The sequence below is a fragment of the Hippoglossus stenolepis genome, chromosome 15 (genome assembly GCF_022539355.2).
Source record: "Hippoglossus stenolepis isolate QCI-W04-F060 chromosome 15, HSTE1.2, whole genome shotgun sequence".
NCBI classification, from domain to species: Eukaryota; Metazoa; Chordata; class Actinopteri; order Pleuronectiformes; family Pleuronectidae; genus Hippoglossus; species Hippoglossus stenolepis.
The window spans coordinates 15,567,952-15,590,878 of NC_061497.1; the positions used below are offsets into that span (position 1 = coordinate 15,567,952).

At 41.3% G+C, this 22,927-nt stretch overlaps 1 protein-coding gene, 1 long non-coding RNA gene and 1 pseudogene across 7 annotated transcripts in view; all 3 read left to right on the plus strand.

Moving 5' to 3' along the window:
* The window catches only part of LOC118121823 (EH domain-binding protein 1), a 28,119-nt gene extending 19,747 nt beyond the window's left edge, over positions 1-8,372 (plus strand). For 2 of the 6 annotated variants that reach the window (XM_047343384.1, XM_035178003.2), the window contains 13 exons: positions 1,017-1,679; positions 2,613-2,775; positions 2,879-3,027; positions 3,179-3,227; positions 4,005-4,329; positions 4,893-4,963; positions 5,103-5,151; positions 5,250-5,302; positions 5,626-5,746; positions 6,109-6,208; positions 6,308-6,381; positions 7,079-7,193; positions 7,310-8,372. In XM_047343384.1, coding sequence (XP_047199340.1) covers positions 1,017-1,679; positions 2,613-2,775; positions 2,879-3,027; positions 3,179-3,227; positions 4,005-4,329; positions 4,893-4,963; positions 5,103-5,151; positions 5,250-5,302; positions 5,626-5,746; positions 6,109-6,208; positions 6,308-6,381; positions 7,079-7,193; positions 7,310-7,397 — 2,020 coding nt within the window. In that variant the 3' untranslated portion in view covers positions 7,398-8,372. The remainder of the gene's footprint in view (positions 1-1,016; positions 1,680-2,612; positions 2,776-2,878; positions 3,028-3,178; positions 3,228-4,004; positions 4,330-4,892; positions 4,964-5,102; positions 5,152-5,249; positions 5,303-5,625; positions 5,747-6,108; positions 6,209-6,307; positions 6,382-7,078; positions 7,194-7,309) is intronic. The other 4 variants (XM_047343387.1, XM_047343388.1, XM_047343385.1 and 1 more) reach the window with 3 other exon arrangements.
* An 875-nt stretch (positions 8,373-9,247) lies between these two features.
* On the plus strand, positions 9,248-10,383 carry LOC118122236. The gene is made up of 3 exons (XR_004698437.2): positions 9,248-9,457; positions 10,009-10,039; positions 10,290-10,383. It is a non-coding gene; the product is annotated as an uncharacterized LOC118122236 (long non-coding RNA).
* A 1,474-nt stretch (positions 10,384-11,857) lies between these two features.
* LOC118122234 lies at positions 11,858-19,742 on the plus strand (annotated as a pseudogene).
* The last annotated feature ends 3,185 nt before the right edge of the window (positions 19,743-22,927 follow it).

Here is a 22,927-nt window from a genome sequence, read left to right on the forward strand (position 1 = left end):
GAACCTGGAATTTCCTCTTTACATCCTGCCTCAGGGATGAATGGCTTCATAGCGGAGGTTCAAAAACCATGAGGCACGCCTTACCCACAATCTTAAAGTATCTGTAAACCCTGAGCGGCTGTTTGCAGTAATTAGTCACTCCTTGTCCTGACTAATTCAATATTACACATAATTTACTTTGACTTACCTAATGAGAATATCATTACCTTCAGACTCTCTCCTTCAAACTTTAGAACTTGCCTGAGAATCATCACGTTTTTTTTAAGTTTTCTTCATTATTAAAGTATATCTCCGTGGGAAAATTGCAAACCGGAACTGTTAACGGATAACGTTAAATGCATCCGAGTTTTTCCCTTAAAAAAAATCCAGGATCCGCCCAAGATCCAGATCTTTAATGGGTTCTTTCCTGACCCATGCTCCATCCTTCCACAATTTTGTAGAAATCCACAAACTGGGCTCACAACTTTGGTATCTGTCATGTATTGTTGTACTTTGAGGGAAAAGGATTAGATCCACAGTGCATAATGTGTGAGAAAAAGTGTGAGCTGTGCGATGGCACATCTCTTCTGTATATGTTGCATGATTATCACTGTGTTTGTGGTTGAATATCAAAAGGCTCATTGCATTTGTTCAGTCTCCTACTTGATGCAGCTTAGTAGCATGGATTGGTTTGGTCATTGGATGTTGAAGGCTGAAGCATGTTGAAATCTGGTGTTTTGCTTTGGTTGCTTTCACACAGTCAGACCTCTGTCTCATCATACTTGTAGAACTCTGGGGGAAATCTATGGGCACGTCAAGACCTCTGGAAAGGTTGAGACAGCCACAGCCGTGACATTGAACTTTATGGTTTGGATTAAGAAAAACATTTCTGCAAAGCGAGTTTTTGACGTTCTTTGACCTAAAAGGGATGGAGCTCTGGCTGCGATGATTGACGACAGATGATTGGCATGACAACGACACTGCCGTCAGTTTTGTCAAAAGCACTTCAGCTCTGAAATCTTCTTTTCTGTCTTCAGCCCAGGACAGCCATCCTCTGCTGTAACCCAGAAGCCCTCCCCTCTGCCCTTCAGCGAACAAACCCGTCACCAGACCTATGCTGCCAGTCACTCGGTGACCGGTCAGGCTGACCATCCTATTGAGATGAGGCCTAAACCTTCTTCCCAACAAAACGAGCCCCTTCATCCAAGCGCAAACGCAACCAGCAAACACTCTGACTTGAAACACACCAAGATAAATGTTGACACACACATCAACAAGACACATGATGACCCAAGAAAACCCACAGATTCACTCATGAGTCTTGAAATGAGAGATGTTAAACACGTGAATCATTCCAAGAGCTTAAATAAGCAACCAACAGAGAACGACAGCACACGGATGGACGACCGACACACTTCAAGCCCTGATCATAACGACCCCATCAAAGCAAAACAGCTCCAGGAGGAGGAGGAGTTCCTGTTAGCCAAAATCCGTCTGCTGACCGGTGGCGACACGTCACCCCTCTCCGGCGCTCGCAGTATGAAACGCCTCATTCCCGCCCCCGGGGATATCGAGTGTGACGCCACAGAAAACCCTCCTGAACTTATTGATCAGAATCAGATCTCATTTACCCGCTGCTGTGACGGCCTGCAGGAAATATCACTAACTGAGACAGAGGAGCCACTGAGAGGGAAGCGTGTGTAAGTCAGCATGAGGCGTCAACCTGTGCTGCTTTTTGCAAGGACACTGAGCCTTGTGTGTGATTTGTGTGTGTGATGTGCAGAAATGCAGCTTCAGACTTGAACTTGAGTCAAATGTGGAAAGGCATTTTGCCAGTTTTACATTTCAATATCATCTTATTGATCATGTGGAGTACTACTCAGCGTCTGAAAACACATGTATAACGTCTCACATTGCTTTGAAGTCTGAGACAATAACATCAGTGCTGTACTCTCTTGGTGTTTGGTGTTTGAACAACATGGGCAAGGAGTTGCATCATGTGATGTGTAAGATCCAGAGATTTTAGAGCTTAAAACTTCCAGAAGAGGGCGTCAATGTCAGAATTTGTTGTTTTCTCTTGTGTCAGTTGTGAGTCTTTTGCAAGTCCGCCAGCTTCATGAAAAAGCAACACTTAAGAGACTTGGCGAAATTACTGCCAATGCAGCTGTTTCGTTCCGTGTAACTTTGGTTCTTTAGTTTTTCTGATTCAAAACGGCCATGAGACTTGAACATAACATAAAAACCAGGAAAAATGAATAAATGGCGTTGTTGTTTTTCTGTTTTCAATCCATAGCAGAAAAAGGGAAAACAGGACCACAAAGAAGTGATTGTTTTTCATCCGACAATACAAAGAATGAGATACTTCAGTGTATTCGCTTGTTTCTGTTTTTTTCCCAACAGCACAGATCAATGTTTAATTATGCTTCATATTCATATGTACCCATTGTCTTAAATGGTGTATGCTCACTATCATGCCTGCTAACATCATGTCAGTGCTGAGATCTGCTCTCTGATCCGCCATGTCGGCAAAGCTTGCATGTCTCCTGCTCACATCTACATATCGCTGATACCAAGCTGCTTTGATCAAACTATTTCTCTTCATCGCCCCTCTTGTCTATATTTTTATGCCTCAGAGACACGTCCAGCACAGACAAACACATCCCTCCTCCCCATTACTGTGAGATGAAGACATCTTGGCTTCCTACATTACTAGAAGAGGAAACCGCTGATATCAAAACACCTGATCCAGTTTCAATAGTCAGAGAGGAGGCCGATGGGAAGGACGACTCCGCTGAGGTAAATACCCAGAATGCCGATGTCGGCCTAAAAACTCAGTTATTTTGAAATCACAGATAAACGCTCACATGCACACACCTGAGACTGAGCTTGTTTTTTTAAGGAGCTGGTGAACTCCAGCCAGTCGCTGCTGCAGTGGTGTCAGGACATCACCAGCCAGTACCGGAGGGTAAAGGTCACAAACTTCAGCACGTCCTGGAGAAACGGCCTGGCCTTCTGTGCCCTCCTGCATCACTTCCACCCAGACAAAATGTACATCGTAACCAATCTCCTTTAAAGCTGATTGTATATATTTTTGAATGCATTCCGTATTTTTTAATAATTAAAGGATTGTTGTGAATTTCAGCTCTATAGTTTAAAACCTACATTTTAATGCTTTCATTATTTGCTTTTGTCCCACTAGAGATTTTGACCAGTTAAACCCACATGACATCAAGCTCAACAACAAAAAGGTGAGGATGAGACATATATATTGACTTTTCACAGCAACAATTCCATCATTAGTGTTATATGAGTTTAATATATATATGCTATAGCCTCATTTATTCGATTTTCTAGTGTTTCAATCATCCTGTCACATGGTCTCTCCTTATAATGATGTTTCTCTTCTTGTTTTAAAATATTTAAGTTATCTCTCATTGACGCTGGTAAAATAATATTGGATCCTTAAAACAGTGTATTTTCCAATAATCTGAACCACATGGTATTGTACTGTTAGGACAGTGTTTGGATGGGCGTCAGCTCTTGTCTGCAAGAGTCTAGGTTTTTGTCGTTTAAGGACATAAACCTACACAGATTAGATTTCCTTGATAGGGACTCGATTCTCATTATTTTTTTCACACAAAAAAAGTGTACATGCTCATTTCGTAGAAGTGCCTGCAGTCCTCCTCTTACGTTGCATAAGATCCTAACAAGCTCCAGACTTTATGCTTCCCGAGAGGCAAAACAGAGGGTAAGACGTCTGCAGAGCATTGGCTGCAACACTCTGCAGCTCAATAAGCTCATTGTTCTGAGCACAGTGTATTTCTGTTTTTGAAAATGGTTCAGACGAGTGACTCAATGTTTTGTCTCTTCTCTCGTCTGAATTGTTCTGTCAGAGGACAGTGTTTACAGAGATCTTTGTGAGGTCATCACACTGAAACTATCAAATACAGAGCGACATGCCCTGGTGGTTTTCCGAGGAGTCATTATTATAACGTCTATTCTTTGCTGATCATGTGCTTCTTCAGGCGTTTGACGGTTTCGAGGCGCTGGGCATCTCTCGGCTGTTGGAGCCGTCCGACATGGTTCTCCTGGCCGTCCCCGACAGGCTCATAGTCATGACCTACCTCAGCCAGATCCGCTCGCACTTCACCAACCAGGAGCTGAGCGTGCTGCAGATCGAGCACAACAGCAGCCAGTCCAGCTACGGCCTCGCCCCCTCCGGCCCTGCCCCCACCAACGTCGACGCTGCCGCTTTCTGTATGGCCAGACTGAACGAAGGAGTGAGTCTAGAGGAAGGGGGAAGCAGCACACTGGTCGTCCCGCCTCCGAGGACCAAACGACCGGTTAAAGGTATCAACCCGTCGTCATTTCTGCCATCTTCAAGTCTCATTTTATCTGCTTCAACCTTTTGGAGCCTTTAGTGGGTTCATCATAACAAATTGTACAGGCCTTCAGTACTTTAGATTTAAAGTCTCCAATTAATCCAAGCTATATGTCTTTGGAGTGTGGGAGGAGGCCGGCGTACATGTAGAAAACCCCCCACTGATATGGTGAGAACTTGTTCAACACAGATAGACCCCGGCTAACCACTGTACCACCGTGCCGCCCCAGTATGATAGTCATGAAGTGTGAAAACCTTCCAATCAGCCTCAAACTATAAGGAATCCTACATTCAACCAATATTTTATACAAAATTTAGAACTTTTTTGTTATTTTTGTCTGTGTGTCAATGAATGTGATTATACAGATTAGTTCTATGTATTTTTTTCCAATCTTAACATTTCGGTTGCTGCTTATTCAGTCTACTATGTTAGTCAACGTTTCTAGAGGTTTTAAATGAGGCTATGGGAATTTTAGATGAATAATAAGGTTACAAAAATCCAACTTCTGATTGTTTTTCTCATCTGTTTTAGGTGACGAGACAATATCCCCTGTCGCACCCCCAAGATCGATCACCAAGACAGTCACATCTGGACTCAGTCAGGTGACACTGCTTTGCTGTTTCTGAATCTTTAACCTTAATATCCACTTCTAAAGCAGAATATAAGGGTTTTCATGTATAATCCTAAGAGGATAAAGCTGTCATACACATTTCATTAATAAAAAATCTTTGTTGTCTTCAGGATGAAGACACGATGACAAATTCTTCAAAAGAAAACACGAAGAAATCAGGTAGGTACACAACATGTCAATGTAGTACAACACAACACAAACTTCTGTCTGGCTCTTCCTCTTTTTTTTTACTCTGTAATTTGTTCTTGTTTGTGCAGAGCTGCAAACAGCTGCAGGGACAGAGCCTCCAAAACAAGACGCTGAAACAATGGTCAGTTATGCGAACGCCCCGCTTCACGTTTCCCCCTCCTCTCCTTCTTTTCTGTATCTTTGACTCCCAGATCAAATCAAATGAATCCTCAACATTTGTTTCTTCAAATTCATACAAAACTTCTCTAATCTTTTGACCTCTTCTTCTCTTTGTTTTCCCCCTGTCTTCATTTTCCGACTCTCTATTTCCCTTTACCTCCTTTTCCCTTGTTGGGTATGTTCATGTGTGTGTGTGTGTGTGTGTGTGGGTGGGTGTGGGTGTGTGTGTGTGTGTGTGTGTGGGTGTGTGTGTGTGTGTGTGTGTATGATGGGGCTTGTGGTCAGGGTCTGCAGGACACCAGTCAGTATGTGCTGAGTGAGCTGGCAGCGTTAGAGACGGAGCAAAGGCACATCGACAGCAGAGCCGCTGTGGTGGAGCGACGACTGCGGAGCCTCATGGAAACAGGTGAGTCACAAAAGCACGACCAAACTGGCATTTCCAACTAGTATTTAACAGAATCTACTCAAGGAGCAGGAGTGAGAACCGAACATACATCCATCCCGTATGTATATCACTTACTTTGAGGGTCACGGGGGGCTGGACCCAATCCCAGGTAACAGTAGGTGAGAGGTGGAGTACACCCTGGACAGGTCACCAGTCGGATCTACAGCAACAAACACTCACTCACATTCACACCTACAGTCAATTTAGAGTCGCCTATAAACTGCATGTAGGAGGAAGCCCGGGTACCAGTAAAAAACAAGACCTAACAATTGAACACATTAGATCTCAATACATTATATTTCCTGTCTTTTTCCGTTACACAGGAAGTGACCGTGATGAAGAGGAGAGACTGATCCAGGAGTGGTTCATGCTGGTGAACAAGAAGAACGCTCTGATACGCAGACAGGACAACCTGGAGCTACTGTGAGCCTCCTCAACAGTATACACATGTACATACATATATATATATATATATATGACACGCTTCTGTTTCCTTTTCCTGATAATTGACTGCATCCACAGGCAAGAGGAGCAGGATCTGGAGCGGAGGTTTGAGCTTCTCAACAGAGAACTGCGGGTCATGATGGCTATAGAAGGTTCGTAACCAACAGTGGTGGAAGAACTATTTAAAATAAAAAATAAGCTTTCGGTTGGTCAATAGTCCTCGAAAGATGCATTTTTTAACTATGCATGAAGTAATTTTTTTACTCATTTGTGACTTCTTCAAAATAATTTTATGATCAATACAAGCATCTCTATTATTTGCAGAGACATCATGTAAAATCTGTTATTTTGACCATATGTTTAAGAACAGTTGCCGACTCATGACATGTTTGATTATATCAGTCACACTTCCACGTGTTAATCAGGCCTATCTCAACACAATGGCCTTTTCAGTTGATTGTCAGCTGACTCTCATCTGGCTGCCTCACAGCATGAACACACAGAGTATCACACAGACATCATCTGACATAAACATCAATCTAAATGTTATACATTTCCTACAACTTAGACCTTGACCGATAAGTTCCAAAAGTTAATCATCTGGAGATACCCTCCAGAGTAATATTCAAGCCAAGTGTGGTGATATACCATCAATGTGTTGTTGAGTTATTTTGTACAAACGCACACTCACATGGGAAAAAAAACAACACCCAGCTTATGCATCTATATGTTGACACACATTGAACTGGAGAGACTGGATGGAGAATATTTGACAAACTATTGGGTCCTTTCCTTATTATACATTGTCATTATGAACCATTGTGTGAATTGCTGGTGTTGGTCCTGCAGAGTGGCAGAAGTCGTCCACTCAGCAGCAGAGGGAGCAGCTGCTCCTCCAGGAGCTGGTGTCTCTGGTCAACCAGCGGGACGAGATCATCAGAGACATCGACGCCAAGGAGAGAGGGTGAGTGTGTGTCGGTGTGGGGTTGTGTGCAGAAGACAAAACAGGAGGATGATGGCAAAGTCCTAAAATAAATAAATAGCAATTGTTCAAAATATATTTCCTATTATTTGATTTAGAGCAATGGAGGAGGATGAGCGGCTGGAGCGTGGTCTGGAGATGAGGAGGAGAAAATACAGCAACAAAGACAAATGTGTCCTGCAGTGAGAAGAACAGGACAATCACAACCAGCTTTAACTACTGAGCCCCTGAAGTAGTCTGTTCATAATCTATATGAGCAGAATGGAAAACTCTCCCTTTTTTAGTGCCTTGATTTTCCTGAAGAGCTGCCAGATTGGGGCTGAAAACGTTTTGTTCATTCAGTTTAATTATTTTCAGCCTGTCTTATTGTAATGATATTATTTTGATTCTATTCACCTGTTTTTATTTATTTAAATGATGTGCCTTTATTTTTATTGTTGTACATCTGTTGCACACGTGTTGTTTTTGTGTGTTTGTGTGTATATTCTGCTGTGTTCATTCAGTATTTAAACACTGGGTTTTTCTGTTATCATGGCCACATGTTAAAATTAAAACAGAAATGTGCCAAATCCTTCATGATAAACAGTTTACAGTTTCTTATCATAAATGCACATTCAAAGAATCTGTTCCATTTTTGCTAGTATTATCCGTTTCTGTTTTTCCAGCATGAGAAATATCTGCGGACACACCAATTACATTTCAGATACAAACATTGTAAGTGAGAAATCCTGAGCTGGACTCAAACCCACAACGTTGTTTGTACGACAGCAGTGTGATGCCAACGTCACATTGTGATAAAGTCTGAAAGCATTTCCACTTATTGCAAGAATAGAATCATTCTTTTCATTAGAAGTGAGAGGTTTATAAAGTGTTTCTACACGTTAAAGATGTGTGACGTAGTTTCTTGTTTAAAGTATTTATTTTACACTGAGTGCCTTGAATAAACCAGCGTGGTTGAACTTCTTTATTCACAGAAATGATCCCGTTCCTTCATTTCTGTGTCGTTTTGACTACTGTGTGCCTGCTTTTTAGGAGGTGTGCTGATAAAGTGGTACTTAAAGTGGCTTCACATCACCACTGTGTGCCCATCACACTGTATATTTATGATGATGATGTTGATAATTATGATGAAAAATAAAAATAAACATTGGTTGCTCACAACTGTGATCAGTGAATTTCTGTCACACCCTTACTGTGCTTTGGACACAACTTTAATACAATCTAATATAATGTCCCAGCAACAAACACAGACTTAGTGAAATTGGTATAGAAGCCGAATATATTTTAATTATGAAATGGAATCCACTCCATGGATCTGTTTAAAGTTTTGACGCTGAAAGTTAGTGTATTGGATTATTATATTTAGTGGTGCAACTGGTTACTTGAAGCTAAAAATACCAAATAAGATTTTTCGATTTACATCTTGGAAGTTATATTCGCAACCTGTATCATGGAGGTTCATGAAAGCAGCATGGTTAACCGTAAGTCAGAAAATAAAAAGGTTTTTCAAAATGTTGGCTATGTAATCTTAGGGAACAGTATCAAGCCTTTTCTCTTTGTTCTTTTTATTCATACACAATGTGCGGCCAAAAGAGAATTGCAACCATCCCTTTCGTCTCCATTTTTAGTACATTAGGTAAACTTTTCCGGTGACGTCACTCGTGGCTCCCTGGTGGTTTAGTGGTTAGGATTCAGACCGGGTTCGATTCCCGGTCAGGGAATAAGAGATTTTTCCCTACTGCACAATGGGCCTGTTCTAGCTGATGCGTTTGAATGTCAGCATGAATTTTGTTCTTCATTGAAACGACCAAGGTAACTTAAGGTGTTTGCAGTAAGGTGTCTTCACCATCCACATGGTGCACAACTTTAACCTTAATGAGAATATTCTGTTGCTTATTATTATTATTATTATTAGTAATAGTAGTAGTATTTAAAAAGAAAATACATAGAGCAATTACAATTTGTACATGTTGATCCAAGAGACAATGGATACAAAATGGAATTGAAAGCCATTTTCTTCAAATGCATTTTCACACCACCTCCTATCACAGCCAGAGTGAGGAGGTTAACAAGGACTCTACACATCTTAATGGATCCATCCAATCAGCGGCCTCCTCCTCCTCTCCTCCTGCCCTGACAGAAAAGTGGAGCAGATGCTCTGCGTGCAAAACAATGCCACCCCCGCGGGCCGGACACTGTCGAACCTGTGGATCCTGCGTCAAGCGTCTGGACCACCACTGTGTCTGGTGGGTTGGATTTGATATTATAACATCTTTATACTTCTTTGAATTGTACATTCACACCACATCATGAAAGTGAATATTGAATTATGACAGATTAGATAACTGCCCTGTAATTACACAACAACGTTCATGTCTTAAGCAAAGACTCCTACTGTACCCACTGGTTTCCTCAGGGCCGTACAGACATTTTGGGAGCGGGGCTCAAGTGAAAACTCTTTGCATCCAAAAATTTATTTTTAAATGGAAACTGCTCCCAGCAAAAATGTCTTGAAATGTAAACTTGAACTAGAAAACTGGTAAACTGGGATCTGTCTCAGGCCAACCAGGAAGACAGGGTGTCTATTTGTTTGTGAGCTTTATCAGACACTTTCCTGAACTGCACACTACCAAGAACATTAAAGATGATGATGTCAGTTTTATGAATCTCTTTATACCTCATGCACAGTTTCTGAATTGTTTCATTGTCTGCAATAGACTTACAACCTCAAAGACAAAAGAATAACATGTATATATGATGTTAATCTTCCTGTTTATTATTCACATTTACTATATAGATAGAAACTCCAGAACCAACCATGATATACTGTGAGTATACTGAATCTATTACCACCAAACTAGAATAACCCACATGATAGTCTGACCAGGAAATATTCAATAGTCTTTCAAATGTAAACTTCAAATACTACATCTACTGAGTTATTTTAAATACAGCAGGTATATGGAGCCAACATATCCAGGTCAGCTTGGGTCTCACAGATCTTTGTCTTGTGGGTCTGTGTTGTGTTTGTGTGTTTGTGTGTTTGTGTGTTTGTGTGTTTGTGTTGAGGTGTTGCAGGATAAACAGCTGTGTCGGACAGGCAAACCACCGCAGTTTCCTGCTGACCCTCTTGGTGTTCGTGCTGACCTCTCTGTATGGGATCAGTTTGGTGCTTTGCCGCATCTGTCCCTCGGCAGTATGTCATGACGGCTCTCTTCTACTGAGCCCGGTGTCTACAGCCAGTCCAGGTACAGCACTCTATATATCATAAATACATGTTTATGTATCATATCTTCTGTCTCATCCCAACAACTACATCAGAAGTCCACATTGACACATTACTTTCGTACTTTTAGTACAAAAGTAACTAAAAAGTAACTAAAAGTACGAAAGTAACTAAAAAGTAACTAAAAAGTAACTAAAAGTACAAAAGTAACTAAAAGTACAAAAGTAACTAAAAGTATGAAAGTAACGAAAAGTAACGAAAGTAACGAAAAGGAACGAAAGTAACGAAAAGTAACTAAAAGTACCGAAAAGTTACAAAGTAACGACAAGTAACGACAAGTAACGAAAAGTAACTAACAGTAACGAAAAGTTACAAAGTAACGAAAAGTAACTAAAAGTAACGAAAAGTAACGTAACGTAGGTGGCGCTATGACCCTGAACTAATATTAATATATGGATGTGTTCAGGTCAGGATTGTGATCATAGGTCAGTAGTTCGGAGCCGGTTGGATAATGCAGAGTGGATTTACAAAGTACTTCCTGTTTCATGGCGAATCAGTAGGTGGCGCTATGACACTGAGGAAATATTGACACATAGAGCTGTTCAGGCTTGGTCTCTGATCATGAGACATCAGTTTGGCGGTGATAGGACAATGCACACTGGAGTTATGACAACATCGATCTTTGAGTTAGTTTTTATCTCCATCTTGTTTAAATGACACTCATCTCAATATGAAGTTGATCTGATGAAAGCCCTACGACAAGTTCGTCAAAGTAAAAATGTGGAAAATGGCCAATATGGCCACTAAAGTCAAAATGGCGGGCTTCCTGTTGCTTTTTTCCAATTGCACCTCTGACCATTTTTGTTTGTCTTGTCATGATACACCTGGGCTACGATTTTTGTGAAGATCGGTGAAAGCTAACTGAGGGGCTTTTCCTTAGATGGCGCTGTTGAGCCATTTTTCCACGCCCATTTCAAATTACTCCAGCATACAATTACTTTTTGGGGTTTTGAATTCCCTGCAAACTTTGGTAACAATTTGAGCATGTCTAGGCCCTGAAAAACCCCCAAAAGGGAAATACAAATCCTTGGAAATACAATAGGGCCTCCCACCGGAGGTGCTCGGGCCCTAACTAGACATGCTCAAAAGATCATGAAACTTTGCAGGAAATTCAAGACCTACGGATATTTTATTCAATGTTGTTTTTATGTAGCCAACTGTTCCTTTGATGTCACGTTTGAAACCCTCATGCCTTATTTCTAGTTAGGGCCCGAGCACCGAACAGTAGGAGACAGTGGGAGGCCCTATTGAACACAGGCATGAGGGCCTGTATTATAGCCAACTGTTCCTTTGATGTCACGTATGAAACCCTCTTTAAACCCTATTTATTGAACTCTGGAGGAGAAATTTGTCAGTTGAGTTTGAGACGGCGACAGGATAACAGCTCCAACCTGACCCTTCATATTCAACACTGCTACCAGTCCAAGACAGGGAGAAGACAACAGCTCCAAGAAACATCAAGACTATTAGAAGACAACGGATCATTTTTCTCTACAACACTTACCCTGTACCTGTGTTCAGCCAAGATGAAGAAGGGACACAACTTAGGAAACGAGGTAAGATTTTCTAATCAGGAGACACTTTTAGTGTTACACATATTCAGACCACCTTACATTTTATTTCATTATTTCATGTTTTGTCTTTGAATTTTCAATAAACCCGTCGCATCAGTCACCTGACATTCAGTTTGAACTGACAGTTGCGGTCTGTGTGTTACAATACTTTCCATGAAATGAGTCTCTGTGGATATTATGCAGCTTCTGTTTAGGATAATTCACTTTCACTTTAGTGTTGAGATACTGTACTTAAGAGAAATGCAGAAACTGCATTTAAATTAACTCGTAACAATTTCATGTGATGATCAATGTTTTAAGAGAGATAATGAATGGATGGATGAGAAATCGTCTGAATTGATGAAAGTGATGTAACTGTTAAAGTTACATTCAGCAGTGTGGATCATTAGAGATGAAGATGAAAGACCTCTTGTCTTTTTTGTGTATCCAAACTTATGATGGGACTGTGTATTTACCTGTTATATGTATGTTTGTGTCTTTCAGTCCGTTGTACATCATGTGGAATCTCCCACAAAAACGATTGAGTTCCTCCATGGAGAGATCAAGCAAATGGAATTTGAGGGAATGGAGCTAGCTCAGGAAAATGCGGCACTGAAGTGCATGATGTCCACAAATGATGCTAGGTGGAAGAGGGACAAACAGGCCATGCAGGATCAGATTGATTCCGCCAAACAGGGGCAGGCCTTTGACTCTGGAAGAGCCATGCAGACAGAGTTGGAGGACGAGCTCAAGGAGTTGAAGCTGGTGTTGAAGGACAAAGAAAAGTACATCTACAAATTGAGTTCTCGTCCTAGAAACGATCAGATCGAGAGGGTGAAAAGGGAGCTGAGCGACAAGTGCAACCAGGTCAAGGCGATGGAGCTTTCCTTTGACAAGAAGATGGAGCACATCATCTCTGAAAAAGATGCAGTGAAAAGTGATCTAGAGAGGCAGCTGAGAAAACTCAGCTCTGGCCAAAGAGAATAGAGCCTGAAGAAGCAGGCTGCCGAAAACACTGCTGTGGCTGCAGAAGCTGCTCTGCTACAGTGAAAGGTGATCTAGAGAGGCAGCTGACTGCGGAAAACTCAGCTCTGGCCAAAGAGAATGCAGCTCTCAAGAAGCAGGCTGCCGAAAACACTGCTGTGGCTGCAGAAAACGCTGCTCTGGCTGCAGTGAAAGGTGATCTAGAGAGGCAGCTGACTGCGGAAAACTCAGCTCTGGCCAAAGAGAATACAGCTCTCAAGAAGCAGGCTGCCGAAAACACTGCTGTGGCTGCAGAAAACGCTGCTCTGGCTGCAGTGAAAGGTGATCTAGAGAGGCAGCTGACTGCGGAAAACTCAGCTCTGGCCAAAGAGAATACAGCTCTCAAGAAGCAGGCTGCCGAAAACACTGCTGTGGCTGCAGAAAACGCTGCTCTGGCTGCAGTGAAAGGTGCTCTAGAGAGGCAGCTGACTGCAGAAAACTCAGCTCTGGCCAAAGAAAACACTGCACTGAAGAAGCTGGCTGCTGAGAACGTAGTTATAAAGGAGCATGAGGCCCTGATACTGAAGAACATTGAGCTTCAGGTACGTTAAATCAGATCATTTTAGATTTGAATTATATGGATTGTAAGTTTGTTTCATGTTTAGACTTTGAGGAAGAAAGTGTTGACACTTGTGTTGTCTCTGTCTTTTCAGGAACTCACCTTTGAGACCGACTCGGACAAGGTGAAGGTCAAAAAGGAGAAAAAGGAGAAGAAAGAGAAGAAGAAGCAGGAAAAGAAAGAGCAACTGGAGAGAGAGAAGGAGAAGAAGGAGAGCAAAGAACTGAAGAAGAGGGAGAAGAAGGAGAAGAAAGAGAAGAATAAGCAGGAAAAGAAAGAGCAAATGGAGAGAAAGAAGAAGGAGAAGGAGGAGAAGGAGGAGGGGGAAGGGAGAGTGAGTTGGAAGATATTCCCCTGCTGGAAATAAATTATTGTTTTATGTTGACTACTTTGTTTTCATAATCGTTGGAAGCAGTAATTGAAATGCAATGAATCGCCCGTCCCTTTTAACAGCTGGGGCCAAAGCCAAGGACGACTCAACTGATCAACTGAAATAGCCATTTACAGAGATCTGCCATTCAACTCATAAAGCATTTTCTTTAACACCATCATGGGGAAGCCGAACGACTGGGGGGAAACAATAGGACATATTTTGTTTGTTACATGAAAACATCTTGTGCGTCTTGACGTGACGTGACGTGACGCGGCGCGGCGCGACGTGACGATACGTGACGGACGGACGCGGACGTGACGTGACGCGACGCGTGACGCAACGTAACGCAACGTACGTATACGCAACGTAACGCAACGTAACGTAACGTAACGTAACGATAACGTACAGTGACGTGACGGACGTAACTAAAAGTACAAAAGTAACTAAAAGTACAAAAGTAACTAAAAGTACAAAAGTAACTAAAAAGTAACTAAAAGTACGAAAATAGGTGTAACTAAAAGTACTAAAAGTACAAAAGTAACTAAAAGTACAAAAGTAACTATAAGTACAAAAGTAACTAACAAGTAACTAAAGTAAAGTAACTAAAAGTACAAAAGTAACTAAAAAGTAACTAAAAGTACGAAAGTAACTAAAAAGTAACTAACAGTACAAAAGTAACTAAAAGTACAAAGTAACTAAAAGTAACTAAAAGTACAAAAGTAACCAAAAGTACAAAAGTAACTAAAAGTAACTAAAAAAGTAACTAAAAGTAACTAAAAGTAATAAAGTAACTAAAAGTACGAAAGTAACTAAAAAGTAACTAAAAGTACAAAAGTAACTAAAAAGTAACTAAAAGTACGATAGTAACTAAAAGTAACTAAAAGTACTAAAGTAACTAAAAGTACGAAGTAACTAAAAGTACCGAAGTAACTAAAAGTACTAAAGTAACGAAAAGTCCAAAGTAACGAAAGGAACGAAGTAACTAAAAGTAACTAAAAGTACGAAAGTAACGTAATAAAAGTAACAAAGTAACAAAGTAACGAAAAGTTACAAAGTAACTAAAAGTAACGAAAAGTTACAAAGTAACAAAAGTAACGAAAAGTAACTAACAGTACGAAAGTTACAAAGTAACGAAGTAAGTAACTAAAAGTACGAAAGTAACTAAAAGTAACTAAAAGTAACAAAGTAACTAAAAGATGTACGAAAAGTTACAAAGTAACTAAAATAACGAAAAGTTACAAAGTAACAACAAGTAACGAAAAGTAACTAAAAGTAACGAAAAGTAACGTAACGTAGGTGGCGCTATGACCCTGAACTAATATTAATATATGGATGTGTTCAGGTCAGGATTGTGATCATAGGTCAGTAGTTCTGAGCCGGTTGGATAATGCAGAGTGGATTTACAAAGTACTTCCTGTTTCATGGCGAATCAGTAGGTGGCGCTATGACACTGAGGAAATATTGACACATAGAGCTGTTCAGGCTTGGTCTCTGATCATGAGACATCAGTTTGGCGGTGATAGGACTATGCACACTGGAGTTATGACAACATCGTCTCCTTTGGCGAAGGATGAACCTTGGCCGCACCTCAATGTTTACACGGTTTGAGGAAATGTCACAATTCTGACCATGATCCAATGACTTGACTGAGCTCTTTTGAGCTGTATATTGTAAAGCAGCCAGGAGCCGTTCATCAAAGTACAAACATGTCACTTCCTGTAGCCAGCAGGTGGCGCTGTGATTTTAAGTCAAGATTTCTGTGTAGATGTCATCAGGCTGGGACTCTTGTCTTACATGTCTAGTTTGGAACTCGATTGGAACAAATATGTCAGAGATACAGAACCTCATGTTTTGATGGCGTGTAATCAAACTTTGACGCCACGCCACGGTCACACCATGTGACGAAAAATCGATCTTTGAGTTAGCTTTTATCTCCATCTTGTTTAAATGACACTCATCTCAATATGAAGTTGATCTGATGAAAGCCCTACGACAAGTTCGTCAAAGTAAAAATGTGGAAAATGGCCAATATGGCCACTAAAGTCAAAATGGCGGGCTTCCTGTTGCTTTTTTCCAATTGCACCTCTGACCATTTTTGTTTGTCTTGTCATGATACACCTGGGCTACGATTTTTGTGAAGATCGGTGAAAGCTAACTGAGGGGCTGTTCCTTAGATGGCGCTGTTGAGCCATTTTTCCACGCCCATTTCAAATTACTCCAGAATACAATTACTTTTTGGGGTTTTGAATTCCCTGCAAACTTTTGTAACAATTTGAGCATGTCTAGGCCCTGAAAACCCCCCAAAAGGGAAATACAAATCCTTCGAAATACAATAGGGCCTCCCACCGGAGGTGCTCGGGCCCTAATAAAAGTTCAAGACACTTTTCTGGAATTGATTGTGGAACTGTGACGGCAGTATGGGAGAGTCCATTTTATTTTGATACCCTAATATTATGAACACATGCCCCTGTCTGCTGCCACTCTCCTCCTGCCCACCAGATGTCCTCCGACTTTCCTCCCTGACTCCACACACCCACCTCACCTGTCTCCCATTCCCTTATCAGCTCCCAGTACAAATACATCTTTCCCCAGTCGTTTGTCACACTGCTGTGTCATTTGTCGTTCCATCTTGAACCCTGTTTGTGTTTCTGTCGGCCTGTCTGCCTGAAAACCTTCATCATCATCATCTCCTCTAAAACAACTGATTCCACCTGGCTCCTCTGTTGCCTGCATTTAGTTTCTCCATCCAGATGCCTCATGTCAACTGTTAATCAATAAACTTAATGTTTAACATTTCACTCTCACAATCGTCTTTGGCAGACAAAGCTTTGTGAACCTTAAAATAAAATAGCAGAGCAGGTTATATACATCCGTGACTATACAGTATTTTTATGTCAAACATGAAACACAACTTTAACAAAAGCTTGCACATGTACAAAGTATTCTATGCTGATGGGGCACTTAGTGGGACAGAGCTGCCTTTCCTGCTGCGATACGTAAAAATGGCGTCTGCTATGAAAAGGACAGTTGCATTATACTGACAGGGGTATCTATTATTTTGTCCACAACATTTATGTAAACGTGGATAGGGTAAATAGCAGCTATCCCACCAAGAAGTACATCCCACAGGCGTTGAGTTTCTCTAAAATAGTTTTCATAAAAAGTGAGCCTTATGTCTACCCTATGTCTCTTGCATTAGGCTGCATTCATTCTAGCCAGGGGTACCTAATAAACTGGCAAGGAAGTGTAAACAGACACATTTATTTCCATTATAATGCCTGATCTGTATCAAAAGTAACATCCTCCATGTGCTTCATTGTCCTTCTCAAGGACACTTCACAGAGGGGATTGAACCCTGAGCGCGTCCAGTAGAGCCGTGTCCTCACGCCCAGGGGCACGTTAGCTAAACAGAAGAAGTTCTGTGAGGTTAAGAGCTCAGTGGCTTAACTTTACAATCACTTTAGGTTAAAAGCTACGTTATTAAAGTTGCGTTCTGCCCTTCCAGGTCAACGTGTCTGTGTGGGAGTTGATGGGAGTTCGTATGGAGGGTTTCATCCCTGCAGTCACACTGCCACTGCTACTGACCGTGGTAAGTCTCCACCTCCAGGAAAAATATAATGTTTCTATTCCTGCTGAACATTTGTAATATTAATTAGATTATATGACAAATTGAGCAGCTGCTTTTTCCAGGTGATATAGAAAAGAATAGAAAAAAACATGATTTTACTTTTACTTCCTTATTTTCTTAAACCTGCCAAAGTTGAGATTAAGTTCTCAACCTAAAGTCAACCTTTAGGGTAAAGTTGGATTAAAGTGGACCGAAATGACGACATCACTGCTGAGCATCTGTGCATCCTGTTTCAATTATGAAATGTAAAAGACAGTTTTGACACAACAGAGATTCAGTTTCCTCCAAATTTACAGCACAGTTTTACAACTTCCATTAGATTTATGCATTTTGCAGTGCATGAGTGCACACGTCTGCCAAGGCCATACAATCCTACACATGATTGTCTAGTTCTTGTAGTAAAAATTAAGAAGCCATTTTTACCTCCCGGATCCACATGATCACAGCTACACATTATTGGAAGTTTTCTCTCTCTTTTGACAGTAGCTGGGAAAATAATACCTCCGCCTCTGCATCAACATTTTATGAATTCTTCGAAGACACAGGCTCAATCCCTCCACCACGTTTTCTGGAAATCAGTTCAGTAGTTTTTGCATAATCCTGCTGACAAGTAAACCATCAAACAGACACAGGTGGAAACATAACCTCCTTTGTGGAGGTCATAATTATGCGCTGCGGTTTCTTAATCTGAATCTTTAATCTTTTTGAAGATATCCGCTCTTAATGTTATTAACAATTGATTTTATTCCAAACATTAGGTTTTTTATCTTGGCCCATTGGTTCATTCTGCGATGGACAACCCTGGGGGCTTCACCCTGGAACTGCATTCAGCGTTTGGTGAGTTAAATAAAGTGATCTCTGACCTTTGATTGAATTGGGGTTGAGGAGTTTTACACGTGTACTTGCATGTATTTCATGTGTGACTAAATTTTCCCAGACGTTCAGTCATGGAGGTCATGTGTAGGAGACGCAGTGTGGCTCAGGAACCAGGTGGTGGCGCCAGTGACGGAGGAGCTGGTGTTCCGGGGGGCCATGCTGCCCATGCTGGTGCCCTGTGCAGGACCCACGGACCCATCTTCACAGCACCACTGTTCTTCGGTGTTGGTAGGGCAACCAGGATTTCAAACTGTAAACATCTATTTTTTTGAATCTTTTACAAAAAAAACATGAAAGTGGATCTTTTAATTAAATATTTGTCTTAAGATCTGTCAGCGAGTGCTACAATGAGATTTGTTAACCAACATTCCAACATCATGGCTATTGTCCTGTCTTATTCTAGCTCATTTCCACCACGTCATAGAGCAACGGCGCCGCCACAAAGAGAGTATGAGTGTCATTCTCCTGGTGGCAGGTCAGTCGACTCACAACCCTCTCCTCAAGTAAACCAGACTGAAATGAAGTTTTTCTCGATTGCTTAAACAGTCAAGTCAACTCTGATTCCAACAAAATCTATTTATCATGCACGGGCTGAAGCAGAAGCACACTGTCCAAAACGACACATTTTGTTTTGCAGAATGCTCAAACACAAGCAAAATGATAAAAAAACATGTAATTTCCATGGTTGATGCATTATTTTTGCAACTGCAAGGATCAACTTTTCCTCCTCTAATGTCACACATGCACCACAGACATCTTTATAGTGCTTAGATTATGCAGCAGTTCATGTTCCGTTTATGTATCACACAACCTATATCCAAGCTATAGATTTTAACATGTTGCAGAGGAACACCATAAATGCGTCCAACTGCTCTGTTGCAGGAATGCAGTTCTTGTACACCACTGTGTTCGGTGCCTTCTCTGCCTTTCTATTCATGAGAACTGGTGAGACGTGGAGTGAACAGCACATTTCCCTGCTACTCAGAGAGAACACACCTCATTTCATCTCTCGTCTCTTTCTGAAGGTCACGTTGTGGGTCCTGCCTGACATCGGCTCTGCCCTCCAACACCCTCAGCGCTCGGCTGTCCTCTTCTCATATCTGACGGGAGTCCTGCTGTTTGTGGTGCTGCTCTTCCTGCTGACAGACCCCTTCTTCTACGGCACCATTCCCGTCTGCCGCCTGGCTCCTGCCCCCGAGTCTGCGTGCTAGATTAAAGACACTTTGTTATTTTATCCTGCATTTCATTTTGTATAAGGTTTTCAAATAAAAGATATATTTGTATAACGAGTTAAGAAGAAGGGTGAGTGTGTGTGTGTGTGTGTGTGTGTGTGTGTGTGTGTGTGTGTGTGTGTGTGTGTGTGTGTGTGTGTGTGTGTGTGTGTGTGTGTGTGTGTGTGTGTGTTTGTGTGTGTAACGATTCTAGCAGTCAGCAGACATTTCCTGCACAGTCGAAAATATTTCCTACTGTATTGAAACTAAACACCAGAACAACTTTGCCTGGCTGAGAGAAAGAAAGAAGGGTGTGTGTGTGTGTGTGTGTATCTGTGCGTGTGCGTGCGTGTCTGAGAGAAAAACAGATGAACTGTGAAAGCGAATGATTGAAAATGGACGACGGTAGAGGAGACAGCAGTAGACAAAGACGCATATGCAGACAAAGAAAGAGAGAGAGAGACAAATGGACAGAAACAGGGACACTGTTGCCAACAAACACAAATACCAAAGAGGAAAGAGAGACTGAGAGCAGCTAATGTCCAGTTAAGTCACATTATGAGGACAAATAAGGCCATGAAAGTCAGAAAATGGTCACAGCCAGAAGCAACAAGAGCAAAGCCGACATACGAGAAGAGAAGAGAAGAGAAGAGAAGAGAAGAGAAGAGAAGAGAGGAGAGGAGAGGAGAGGAGAGGAGAAGAGAAGAGAAGAGAAGAGAAGAGAAGAGAAGAGAAGAGAAGAGAAGAGAAGAGAAGAAGGGGAGGAAATCCAGAATGAGAGGAGAGGAGAGAGGTCATCCAGGGTCAATGGAAATTACGAGGGTTCAGAGTGAGGGGTGAGAGGTTGTGTCAGTGAAGATTTATGAAACAGACTGACAAGCTATTCATAAAAGCTTTGTTTACAACTTAAGGCTTTGAGGACAAAGTAAATTCACTTACATACTTTTTGCAGATGCTCACAGCACCAGACTGCAGCATGTATTTCACTCCATTTCAGTGCATTTGATAAGACATGTTCATGTCTGGTCTTTTGAATTTTTTTATTTGCATTTTCTATTTTGGCATTTGGCTCTAAACTTGGCTTTCAAACTGTTGTCCCAAGAAAAATACATCTTCACTTTATATGGCTGGCATGACATATTAATGGAACAGTTCAACATTTGGGAAATACATTTAGATTATTAGCTTTCTTGCTGTGAGTCATATGAGTCTCTTGAAGATTGATAGCACTCTCATGTCTGTTAAATACGTAGCTTAGCTTAGCATAAAGACATGAAAACAAGGGGAAACAGCCTGACTCTGTTCAAATGGAGCAAAATATGTCAAATTATATATATATATATTTATTTTGTTCATTTTAGGGACCTGGTCCAAACAGCAGAGACTCGGAGAAGTCTCTACTGTGTTATGAAATATATTATAATTTAACATCTTCATTCGAGGTTTTCCAGTCAAGAAATCCAAAGAGCATATTTGTCAAAATGTCAAACTGTTCCTTTAACGTGTTGAGTATGTGTTTACCCCCTGACACACAGCTACTCCCTGTATTTGTACCTGAAAAATATTGATTAGAAAAGTATTGATTACATTTGATGGGCTGAATCTGCAAAAAATTGTTCCCATAAAAATGTTCTGATAAAGTCAACAAGCCAAACACTCACCTTTCAGACATCATATTTCACGTGATGAGAACAGGTAAGATGGCTTAATGGTAGAATTGTCCCATAGACCCCTCTCTAACCTGGGCTTTAACTGGTCTGGACTAAATTTTCTGTCTTAAGTCGCGTACTGAGGACATCTTTACAAAAGAAACTTGAAGATGTTAGTTTTAGCAGTTTATAATGCCATTCAGAATTTTCTGTTCAGTTTATTCAATTAGAAGTTCTCATTTTCACAGTGTACGAACTGGAGTTTTGTGAGTATCTGTGCAGTGAGTGTAACAGAAACCCACATTAGTCTTAATACTAACAACTGGTGACAATCCCGGATTTATGATCTGTCCAGTGCCGGGAGAAGGTTCGGTTTAAGGGGATTATGTAGGATTGTTTTTTTTCCCCCCAAATCTTTATTTATTCAGGGATATGGACTTATCATGCTCACGCTCTGCTTCGCTGTCATATATTTCAACTCAGCAAGTCGTGCTTGGGTTCTTTCCAATATAACAACGGATCCGATTTTGGAGACGTTGCAGTTTTTGCAAGAAGTATCACCTTTTTACCTCCCCAGTGTTTTCGCTGAGATATAATCCAATAACCTCCGATTTGGATGAAGACAGTAGAACAACGGAGCGAAAAGAAAGAAACAATTTTATTCGACTTCCCTGCTTATTTGAGTGGACTGCACAAAAATGTGCTCAGGGAGTAGTTTACCTTCCTCTGCTGCATGGTGTTGAGTCATGCACTTTACAGTTTCTCAGCTTCTTTTTCCCAGAACAGCTGTTTTGTGAGCAGCTATTAAGACCGTGGTCACAAATTGCGAGGTTTGTATAGAAAATGACCAGATAGAAAAGCAGGAATGGGTGCGGAGAGAAGCCAGACGTGTGGTCGGTTATCTCAAACGTCCGACACACGAGACGCCTGTCTGTCTCTGTCGAGGCTTTAATTATGTCCCGTCCCTCTGCTGGGGAGTCATCGTCCTTTCTTCTCACTGTTAATGCCTTTAGCATTACACACACACACACACACACAGACACAAACACACACACACATAAACACACTCCTTCTCCCTCTTTGGAGAGGTGCATGATGAAAGACACTACAAAGCAGAGTAAGGTTTCTCTGTGCGTCTGTGTGTGTATGTGCATGGTTGTGTCTATGGAAAAGCTGAGCCTATCATCTGGTAAAGGAATAATATGTGAGGACTTATCCTCTCCTCTCCCAGTGCTCTCTCTCTCTCTCTCTCTCTCTCTCTCTCTCTCTCTCTCTCTCTCTCTCTCTCTCTCTCTCTCCCCATCTCTCTTTCTGCCTCTCAGCACTTTTTTAAAACCCTTAACTATCAGAGTTTCTGTTTGTCTGATTCTTTGAATGGATCCAGCTCATCATCTATTATTGTCACTCGAGCCTCAGTCATGCTGCTTTTTATTTTCTCTCCAGTGTTCTGGGCAGCTACAGACCTCCGTCATTTGCAGTTTCCATCTGCAGCCATGTTTGTTTTAAACTTGTCATTTGACTCCTTACTGGAAATTCAGTAGCAGCTGTTCACACAGTG